The sequence below is a fragment of the Arachis duranensis genome, chromosome 10 (genome assembly GCF_000817695.3).
Source record: "Arachis duranensis cultivar V14167 chromosome 10, aradu.V14167.gnm2.J7QH, whole genome shotgun sequence".
Lineage (NCBI taxonomy): Eukaryota > Viridiplantae > Streptophyta > Magnoliopsida > Fabales > Fabaceae > Arachis > Arachis duranensis.
The window spans coordinates 57,610,560-57,621,707 of record NC_029781.3 but is presented as its reverse complement, the minus strand read 5'-3'; the positions used below and the strand labels follow the sequence as shown (position 1 = coordinate 57,621,707).

Sequence of the window (11,148 nt, the reverse complement as noted above, 5' to 3'; positions counted from 1 at the left end):
AGGGAAAGGACCCATGAAGTCAATTCCCATACATCAAACAACTCAAGTTCTAGGATAAACTACTGTGGCATCTCATTTTTCTTAGGTAGATTACCAGCTCTTTGGCATTCATTGCACCTTAACACCAATTCCTTAGCATCTTTGAATACTAATTGCCAAAAGAATCCACATTGGAGCACCTTTGCTGTTGTTCTTTCTCCACTAAAATGGCCTCCATATGCAGATCCATGGCATTGCCACAACACTTCTTGTCTTTCTTCTTGTTAAATACATCTCCTCAAGATTCCATCAACACCCTTTTTGAACAAGTATGGCTCATCCTAGATGTAGTGTTTAGCATCATTGAGTAACTTTCTCCTCATGCGCTTGTTGGTGTTGGTGGGCAACTCCCCAATAGCCTTGAAGTTGGCTATATCAGTAAACCAAGGGCTTTCTTGAATCATCATCAACTGTTCATCAGGGAAGCTTTCATTCACTTCAAATTGTTGTGCTTCAACTTCTTTATGTGGAATTCTTGAGAGGTGGTTAGCCACTTCATTCTCTGCCCACTTCTATCTTTTATCTCAATGTTGAATTCTTGAAGTAGCAAGACCCACCTTATCAACCTAAGCTTGGATTCTTGCTTGGTCAACGATATTTGAGAGCTGCATAATAAGTGAAAATAGTAACTTTTGAGCCAATAAGATATGATATAAACTTATCAAAAGTGAAGACTATGGCTAAAAGTTCCTTCTCTATAGTGGTAGGTGTAGTTCCTTTGATTCTCATTGAGGACTTTGCTATCATAGTAAATAGCATGCACTAGCTTGTCTTTCCTTTGTCCTAAAACAGCACCAACAGCGAAATTAGATGCATCACACATCAATTTGAAGGGTAAATCCCAGCTAGGTAGTGCTATAATAGGTGCAGAGGAAAGTCTATTTTTAAGTTCATCAAAGGCTAACATACACTCTCTATCAAAAACAAAGGGAGTATTTGAGACAGGTAGGTTACTGAGGGGTTTGGCAATCTTTAAAAAATCTTTTATAAACCTCCTATAGAACCCAGCATGTCCCAAAAAGCTTCTAATTGCCTTGACATTGCAAGGTAAAGGCAACTTCTCAATTACTTCCACCTTTGCCTTGTCTACTTCTATGCCCTTTTTAGAGATCTTATGACCAAGAACCACCCCTCCAGTTACCATGAAATGGCACTTCTCCCAGTTTAAAACCAGGTTGGTTTCTTGCCATCTCTTTAGTACCATGTCTAGATGATGTAGGCAATCAGAATATGAATCCCCAAACACAGAGAAGTCATCCATAAACAACACTATGAACTTCTCAATCATGTTTGAAAAGATGGAGAGCATGCACCTTTGGAATGTTGTAGGTGCATTGCACAATCCAAAAGGCATTCTCCTATAAGTAAATACTCCATAGGGACAAGTGAAAGAGGTTTTCTCCTGATCCTTTGGGTCTACAATTATTTGGTTTTAGCCAGAGTAACCATCCAAGAAGCAGTAGCATTCATGTCCTACAAGTCTTTCTAGCATTTGGTCCATGAAAGGTAGGGGAAAGTGATCCTTCCTGGTGGCTTCATTGAGCTTCCTATAATCAATGCACATGCGCCAGCCAGTCATTGTTCTTGTTAGTATCAATTCATTCTTCTCATTTGGCACAACAGTGATCCTTCCTTTCTTGGGGACTACTTGCACCGGTCTTACCTAAGGGCTGTCTGAAATAGGGTAAATCACCCCTGCTTGCCATAGTTTCAAAACCTCCTTTTGGACTACCTCATTCATTGTTGGGTTTAGCCTTTTCTGTTGCTGTCTTGAGGGCTTTGCACCTTCCTCAAGTAGGATCTTGTGCATGCACATTGAAGGACTGATCCCCTTTAGATCTGCAAGTGTCCAACCTATAGCATTGTTATGTTGTTTCAGCACTTGGATTAACTCCTCTTCTTGTTCCTCTTTCAGGTTTGAGTTAATGATTACTAGGTATGAATTATTATCACCCAAGTAAGCATATTACAAACTTGGGGGTAAAATCTTCAGTTGCAACTTTGGTGCCTCCAATTCTATCTTGCTTGGCTTATCCAACATGAGTGAATTGTCCATAGCATCCAGTGGTAGCTCACCACATGAGACTTGTTGAACTTGCTCTTTGGTTTCTTCATATTGTTCTTCCTCTAGGACTCCCTGAACCATGTTTTCAATGGTATCTACCATCATGCATTCACTAGTGGCTTCCTTGGGGTAGCTCATTGCCTTGAGGACATTGAAAACCATCTTCTTTTCATGTAATCTCAAGACTAGCTCCCCTTTTTGAACATCAATTATAGATCCAGTAGTAGCTAGGAATGGCCTTTCTAGGATGATTGATATGTTGGCTTCTTCCTCCATGTCAAGCACAACAAAATTAGTTGGGAAGATGAATTCCCCAACTTTCACCAATAGATCTTCCACCACACCATGGGGAAATTTAAATGTTCTGTCATCCAATTGAAGTGCCATACTTGTTGGCCAAGCTTCCTCCATTCTCATTCTTTTCATCATGGCCAAAGACATGAGGTTTATGTTGGCTCCAAGATCACATAGTACCTTCTCAATGTTCATATCCCCAATAACACAGGGGATTTGGAAGCTCCCAGGATCTTTCAGCTTTTGGCGAAGCTTCTTTTGTATTATGGCACTACACTCCTCAGTGAGCACTACAATCTCTTTCTCATCCCAATTCCTCTTCCTTGTCATGAGCTCCTTTAAAAATTTGGAATAGAGTGGTATTTGTTCTAGTATCTCAGTAAAAGGTATGTCGATCTGGAGCTTCTTGAAGATTTATAGGAATCTAGAGAACTAGCTGCCTTTTCCATCCTTCCTCAGTCTTTGTGGGTAAGGTGCCTTCGGCACATAAGGCTTCAGGACTTACTTTGGTGAGGATGGTACAGGGGTCTCTTCGTCTTTCTTGGTTTCAGGTTCCTTTGCAACTTCTTCTTCTTGGTGGCTTTGACTTGGGGGTGTTTCTTCTACAACTTATCCACTTCTTAGTGTTATGGCCTTGCACTCTCCCCTTGGGTTAGCCATGGTTTCACTAGGAAAGGTATGTATGGACATAGGTATTTGCTTAGACAAGCTCCCTAATTGTGCCTCCAATTTTGAAATCGCTGCCCCTTGATTCTTTATGTTGGATCTGGCCTCTTCTTAGTTAGCATCTATCTTTCTATCAGCTTGTAGCTGTCTTTCCAGTATAGTGGATATAGTTCCGGTTAGTTGTGTTGAAAATTGTGCTATGGCTGCCTCTAATTTTGAGAAATTGCTGCTGGTTTCACATGGTTGCATGGTGGGGGTTGATGTATCTTGGTGGTGGCTGTTGTGTGTTTGCTGTGTGGGGTGATATGATGTGTTTTGTGAGTTGTGGTAGGGTCTACTGTTGCTTGCTTAGTAGTTGGGGTTGTGGTTGTTGTGATGATTAGAGTGATATGGATTGTGGTCTTGTTGGTTTCCTTACCCAAAATTTGGGTTGTATGTTTTAGAGTTTGGATCATATGGTGATCTAGACGGGTTGTTTACATAATTTCCCTGCTCCCATTCCCAGGTATCTATGCGCACGCACACTAAGCGATGCTTGGCTGGATGTGTGACATGCTCGAAATGATCCACGCGCTCTGCTTGGGCTCCTGTACATACGCACAAGAGGCTGTACGCACACACAGGTCTCCGAACTTGTTTCCTTTAATTCTTCATGTTTCCTCCACTTTGCATGCTCTTCTTCCATTTTCTCCAACCCATTCCTACCTTATACACTTGGAATCACTCGCAAACACATCAAGTCATTGAATGGAAGAAAAATGGAATAAAATAGATCAAATTAAGCACAAAAGAGCATATTTTTATAATCAAGCACACTTTAGGAGGAAAGTTCAAAAGCATGCTATTCAAGGGAATAAGTGCAAGTTTATGTGATGAAATTCATTCAATTCTAACAAAAAATTATCATCAAATATGGATTCATCAATTCCCCCACACTTAAACACTAGCTTGTCCTCATGCTAAACACACTCAAAGGAGATAGATGAAAGGAAAAATGACTTATGTTATACACTACTTAAATGCATGCAATTATCCTAAGGCTAATCGCCAATATGTACTATGATGAGAGTTGGTAGAAACAAACCATGAAATTCCAATCCATCTCAAGAAAACTTTAGGGCCAATGCAAAGAGTTCATACACTAAGATCAATGTCCAAAGAATTGAATCGAAATTTTTAAAACTATCCGATTGAACAACTTGCGAGAAGATACAAAATGAGTATCCACTCACTTCGCTCAGTGTTTAGGGTTTAACCACTCAATTCTCCTTTTTTTTCATGCTTTTCAAAGATTTGCAAGTCATCTAACAATCAACTAGTATTTAATGCATGCATAACAAATATCATGAGGTCTTTAGAGGGATGTGATGGGGCTAAGGTTTTAGGTAGGATAAAATATGGCTAAGTGGATTTAATGAATTAGTTCTTTGATTAGCTTGAGTGTCCACCTAATCCTATCTCACCTATATGCACATATTATTACAACCTATCTACCCATTTTCTTTTCTTTCTCTATCTCACCTTACTCATGCATTTTCTTTTTAAACATGGCATATGCATCCTTTAGGTTATGCACAAGTTTTTTTTTTTTATATATATTGAACTATGAATGCATATGTCTTCATTAATGAAATGCATGAGTATTACCTAATTGCCAAAAATTTTTCACATTAAGTTCGTGCCTCTATCACTAATGTTTCCACTTAAGAGGAGTAATGTGCTATCATTAGAACAAAAGGGAATTCATAGGCTCAAAAGGGGTTCACAAAGGTGCATACAAGGGTTGGCCATATAGGTTAGTGAGTTTATCATCAAAATGGCCTCAATCATGCTAAATGCATCCAAACACAAATACAGGAGATAAAGAATCATGCAAATCAATGATCACAATAAAAAAGGAGTAATAATCACACACAAGAACAACATTATGGTTGAAAAGATGCAACCATCTATTAAAGCTCAAGACTCACAAGGGATGTTGTTCGAGCTCTTTACCATGTTCTACAAACAAATTACTCCAAGAAAATTGGCAAACATTAATATTTCCTTCAATTCAATCAATGGTACGCCCTAGAAAAAGATTTCATGGGAATTTCTTGGTGTTTCACCAACTTATTCATTCTATCATGCAACATACAAATACTAACTACTAAATATCCATAAACGATAAAGAAATATTTACAATGAATCAAGGAAGATGAAATAGACATAAAACTACTCAAAAATAAAGAAAAAGTACTACAAGAAACATTGTAAAGTGCCTTGAAAAGAGTAATTTTACCCCCTAGAAATCATCTATCCTCCCCCACACTTAATTTGTGCATGGTCCTCCGTGCATGCTTACGCTCTGGGAGAGTGAAGAGGGGCCACCTTCAGCTGGTGGACTCGTAAGTGGGTTAGTCAACTGCATTATACTCCTCCCCAGCTAGCTTGGATGAAGCTTTAGGAGATGGGCCGAGGTCTCTTCCATCTAACTTTGCCGCTATCCACTCAAAATGCTTTTGCTCCAAATGCTCCTTGCGATGGATATCGTGCAAGATGTATTCGAATAATTCTGGAAGAGGACGGAGAAAGGGTAAAGCAATTGACAAAGTTGGTAAAATTGGTGGTGGTACTGTAGGTGTCTTCCTCTCGGAGGGGGTTGTAGTTGTTAATCTTTCCAAATCTCCCCTCGGAATGAATTTGTTGCCTTTAGGAACCCTGAATGTGATGTCTCTCGGACGCTACTCTACCCCTGCTACTGTTACTAAATGCATCACCATCGATGGAAAAGGTATGTTGATGTTCTTCTTCTCAATCCGTTTCCATATCGATGTGCGTAATAAAGGTACAATGGCTATACTCTTTCCTTCCATGATAGCCCAAAGTAGCAACACAGTCTTGAATCACACATGGGTAGCATGGGTGCTCGGAATAATGTAGTCCGCCACAATTTGATGCCATATACGAGCTTCGGCATTCAAATCGGAGTAAGGTATAGTTACATGAATAGAATTTCTCCCTTTGCTATACTCCCATGTAGGACTGGTGATGACAAGTCATCTCATGCTAGTTTTACAAGCATTTTTCACTTGTTTCATTAGGTTTTATGCACTTTCTTGCACAATAAGTAAGTGATTGGAGTGGAATTTCATGATTATTTTGAATTAACCAAACATCATTTATTTTACACAAAATCATTAGGTTTAGGCTAGAATTAATTGATATTATGAATGGTGCAAAGACCTTGTGATTTTGGTGAGACTTTGATTTCTTGATTGATTGCTTGTAGGTGAAGAAATGAAGAAAAAAGGGAAACAATCAGGGAAGCGTTACGTTCACAAAGAGAACGCCATGCTCACTAGCAAACACGGCTAGCTTTCACTTCCAAAGTGAGCGCCACACTCACTTAGTTACCTTTTTCGTGGATTTCAAGCCTTGGAGCAAAGCCTTGTGCCATCCGTACACATAGCCAGCGCTCAAACTCTTAATGTAGTGCTCATTAAAGGAGCGCCAACGAAGAAAAAGTGCACACGTGAGGAGCATTTATGGTGCAGCTCTCAAAATCAGAGCTAAGCGCTTACTAGAAGAGCGCCAAGGAAGGAAACTGCGCACCAAATGGTGCAGCGCCCAATAAAAGAGCGCAGTGCTCACAAAAAGAACGCCAAGTAAGGAAGGCGTGCACCAAAGGATGCACCCTGAGGGAGTGAACGGGGCATTCACTTTGTCAGCTGAGCACTCCACTGGGAGCACCAACAAATGCATCCTGACCCACTTTTTCAAGGCCAAACCAAAAAGCCCACCTTAAGTGTTAAATGAGGGAAATAGAAAGTGTATAAATAGGAGCAAGTTTGATTTTAGAAGGACTTTTTTTTTGGAGCTTTTTCTTTATTTTTCCTTTCTAGAATTTTAGAATTGGTGAATTAGGATCAGATCTAAGTTTTCTTTGTTCATTTTCTTTCTTCTGCAACTTCTATTTTCTGCTTTTGGATTTTGAACTCAGATTGAAGAACTCCACTAAATTTCTTCATCTGAGAATCATCTTTTACTTTTCCTTTTTCTAATTCTAAGAATTGGAAATTGGATCGGAATCTTCTTTTCTGCTTTTATTTTATTTCTTCTGCAATTTCTTCTTTACTGTTTAGTGAAGAGAGTAATTGAGATCTAGATTTGCTTTCTGTTCTTATTACTCTTCTGCACTTATCAATTTCTTTTTAGGATTTCATAATTGAGTTAAGCTTTCTTGCTGTTTTGATTCTTCTGCAATTTTTTTAATTATGTTCTGGTTCTTCTGCAATTTCTCTTTATCTCATAATTTTCTGATTTACTTCAATTTACAATTCCAGCTTTGTTTTGAATCCCAGTACCAAAAATCCCTTTATTCTTCATGCATTTTAAGTTTCCTAGCAATTTAGATTCAGCAATTTACATTTCTTGCACTTTAAGTTTCAGTCACTTACCTTTCTTGCAGTTTAAGTTTCAGCTTGTTTACTTTCTTGCACTTTAAGTTTCTGCAATTTACTTTTTCTGCACTTTAAGATTTTGTCAATTTTCATTATCCCTTTTATTTTCTTGCAATTTTACTTCTATTAATCAAGTTTCACTCAAATAATCAAATATTCGCTTAACTAAATTCATCACCATACTAAAGTTTCTCAATCCATCAATCCCTGTGGGATCGACCTCACTCTTGTAAGTTATTACTACTTGATGCAACCCGGTACACTTGCCGGTGAGTTTGTGTGGAATCATTTTTCCCTCATCAAGTTTTTGGCACCGTTGCCGGGGATTGATATAGATTGACAATGATTAAGTAGGGTGATAATCTAGATTAAGCATTGATGCACCACTATTTCGTGGTACATCTTATGCTTAATTGAGTGGATTTTATCCACTATTCTCACACTTATTCACAGAATTCGCATGTTTTACATTTTCCTTCCTGATTTTGTGCTAGTTTTACTTGTTCTTAATTTAGCTAGTTTTACTCCTCTCTTATTACCATTCAATGTCTTGATATGTGTGTTAAGTATTTTTAGATATTACAATGCATGAATGGCTTAGAGGATGGAAAAGAAGAATGCAAAACTGGAAAGAATACAAGAAGCTGAAGGAACTGCAAAGCTGTCAGCCCTGACCTCTTCGCATTCAATCAATCATAACTTGAGCTACAGAGGTCCAAATGAGGTGGTTCTAGTTGCATTGGAAAGCTAACATCTGGGGCTTCAAAATGAAATTTAATTTGCCATAGTGGCCTGACGAATGGATTTCCTGTCGATAAAGAAATTCACAAATATAATCACGTTGTAAGTATAGATTCTAAACCAACAGAAAATCCTTTCGTACAAATGTTTGGTTGTCACAAGTAACAAACTCAATAAAATTTATAAACCGAAGTATTCAAGCCTCGGGTCGTCTTCTCAAGGAATTGCTGGGAAGTATGATTTATTATTGGTTATGGTAAACATTATTTTTGGGTTTTGAAAAGGTTTGAGCAAGAGAAATAAATTACAGGAATTAATAAATCAATAACTAAGAAAAACTCTTAGCAAAGTATGAAAACTGGAAGTCCTATCCTAGTTATCCTTATCAATGGTGATTAGGATTGTATTTTTCCTACCACTAAGTCAACCTCTAACTATGAAGATCAGTTAAGTGGACAAATTAATTTAACACCTAAAGTCCTAGTCAACTCTTGAGGAAAGACTAGAGTTATAGTGCGAAGCCTCAGATGTTAGCTTTTTAATGCAACTGGAACCGCGTCATTTGAGCCTCTCTAGCTCAAGTTATGATCGTTTTAGTGCGAGAGGGTCAGGCTGACATCTTTGCAGTTCCTTCAACTTCTTGTATTCCTTCCACTTTTGCATGCTTCCTTTCTATCCTCTAAGCCATTCTTGCCCTGTAATCTCTGAAATCACTTAACACACATATCACGACATCGAATGGTAATAAGAGAGGATTAAACATAGCAAAATTAAGACCAAAGAAGCATGTTTTCAATCATAGCACAAAATCAGGAAGGGAAATGTAAAACATGCAAATTATATGAATAAGTGGGTAAAGAGTTGATAAAAACCTTTTAATTGAGCACAAAATAAACCATGAAATAGTGGTTTATCAACCTCTCCACACTTAAATATTAGCATGTCCTCATGCTAATCTCAAGAGAAGCTATAAAGGAGTGAAGAGGAAGGGTAGGATGTATGAAATGCAACCTATTTATATGAATGCAACTACATGCAAAATGTTTCTACCTTCTTGGTTAAAAGTAAATAAGTTCTCCAAGACCAAATATGAATCAAATTCCACTAATTCAAATCATACAGTGAAAACAAGTAAACTTGTAAGAAGATGGCTCATGAAAGCAAGGAACATAGAATCAAACATTGAACCCTCACTGGTAGTGTATATCACTCTAATCTCTCAAGTGTCTAGGGTCAATCACTCTACTCTTCCCTAGTCATGCTTTCTAAACCTTGTTCTTCATCTAACCAATCAACAAATATTTAGCATACCAATGCAAACATCATGAGGTCTTTTCAAGGTTGTAATGGGGTTGAGGTAAAGGTAAGGATGTATATATAAGGCTAAGTAAGCTAACAAAGTGAATCCTTGATTAGTCTAAGATCTAACCTAACATATACATACTTTATATAATTTAAAATGCTTTACCTAGCTACCCAAATTTTTCCACTTTTGTATTACATGCTCATGTATCAAATTTATTTTTGAATTTTGTCCCATATGCATTGATTCTTTTTATTTTGCATTTGGGGTAATAATTTTTTTTATCCCTTATTTAATTACTTAAATTTTTTTTATCATCAATGCACATGGTAATTTAATTATTTTGATTTCACATGAGCATGCTTCCCAAATTTTTAAATAACTTATTCAATTTAATTCCCTACTTTTTTTCCTATCATCCCATGTTCCCATAGAATTCTCCACACTTAAATTATATATAATATCTATCTTAAGCTAACCAAGAATTCAACTTGGGATTTTTATTTTGTTTTTCTACTTAAGGCTAAAAATGTGGTTATGAAATAGAAGGGGGTTAAAATGCTCAAGGGGGCTAACAAGGGTGTTATAAAAGAGTAGGCTTATTCGGGATAAGTGAGTTAGAACAAATAATGGCCTCAATCATATGCAAGCATGTAAATATACTAAATAATGGACATATAGACTGAAACAAAGTAAAGATTACAATCATAGAGAAGAAAACACACAAGAATAAAATATTATGGTTAAATAATGTAACCATGTAATTAGGCTCAAAATCTTACGGGTTGTGTGTTCTAGCTTTTAACTATGTTCCAAATACAACATCAAACAAATTTAACAAAAAATTTTTCAATTTAAATTAGTAAAAATACTATAAAAATTTATTGAAAAAGAAAATATTACTTCAACCAAGTAGTAACTAAATGCATAAAATCAAACAAACATGCAAATGCAATAATGTACTAAATAAAATAAAACATTGGTGTTGAGAAGAAAATAACTAACCCGTGGAGATTGGTATCGACCTCTGGTGGACGAAATTGTGATAAAAGAGTTTCAAGCACTGTTAGAGAAGCTCACAACTCCGTTCAACTAACCAGCAAGTGTACTGGGTCGTCCAAGTAATACCTTACGAGAGTAAGGGTCGAATCCACAGAGATTATTGGTTTGAAGCAATCAATACTTATTTTATTAATCTTAGTCAGGAGGCTAAAGAAGTTATTTGGATTTATTTGTAAAAAGCCAAACTACAAATTTCATAAAATTGTAAGTTAAAATAATAGAGTTACTTGATTTTCAGTACTGGGGAATATGTTGGAGTTTTGGAGATGCTTTGTCCTCTGACTTCAACTCTTCCTTGAAATCCTCTTCTCACACGCAGGTTCCTTCCATGGCAAGCTCTATGTAGGGTGTCACCGTTGTCAGTGGCTACTTCCCATCCTCGCAGTGAAAACTATGCTCACGCACTCTGTCACAGTACGGCTAATCACCGGTTGGTTCCCGCTCCTACTGGAATAGAATCACTCTTTTGCGTCTGTCACTAACGCCCAGCAGGTTAAAGTTTGAAGCACGTCACAGTCATTCAATCCCGGAATCCT

General features: G+C 37.4%; 1 protein-coding gene across 1 annotated transcript; it reads right to left on the bottom strand.

Moving 5' to 3' along the window:
• Window positions 1-2,005: 2,005 nt before the first annotated feature.
• On the bottom strand, window positions 2,006-2,728 carry LOC110276917 (uncharacterized). Its single transcript, XM_021134016.1, has one exon. The coding sequence runs from the start codon at window positions 2,726-2,728 to the stop codon at window positions 2,006-2,008; it is 723 nt and encodes a 240-aa protein (XP_020989675.1).
• Window positions 2,729-11,148: the final 8,420 nt, after the last annotated feature.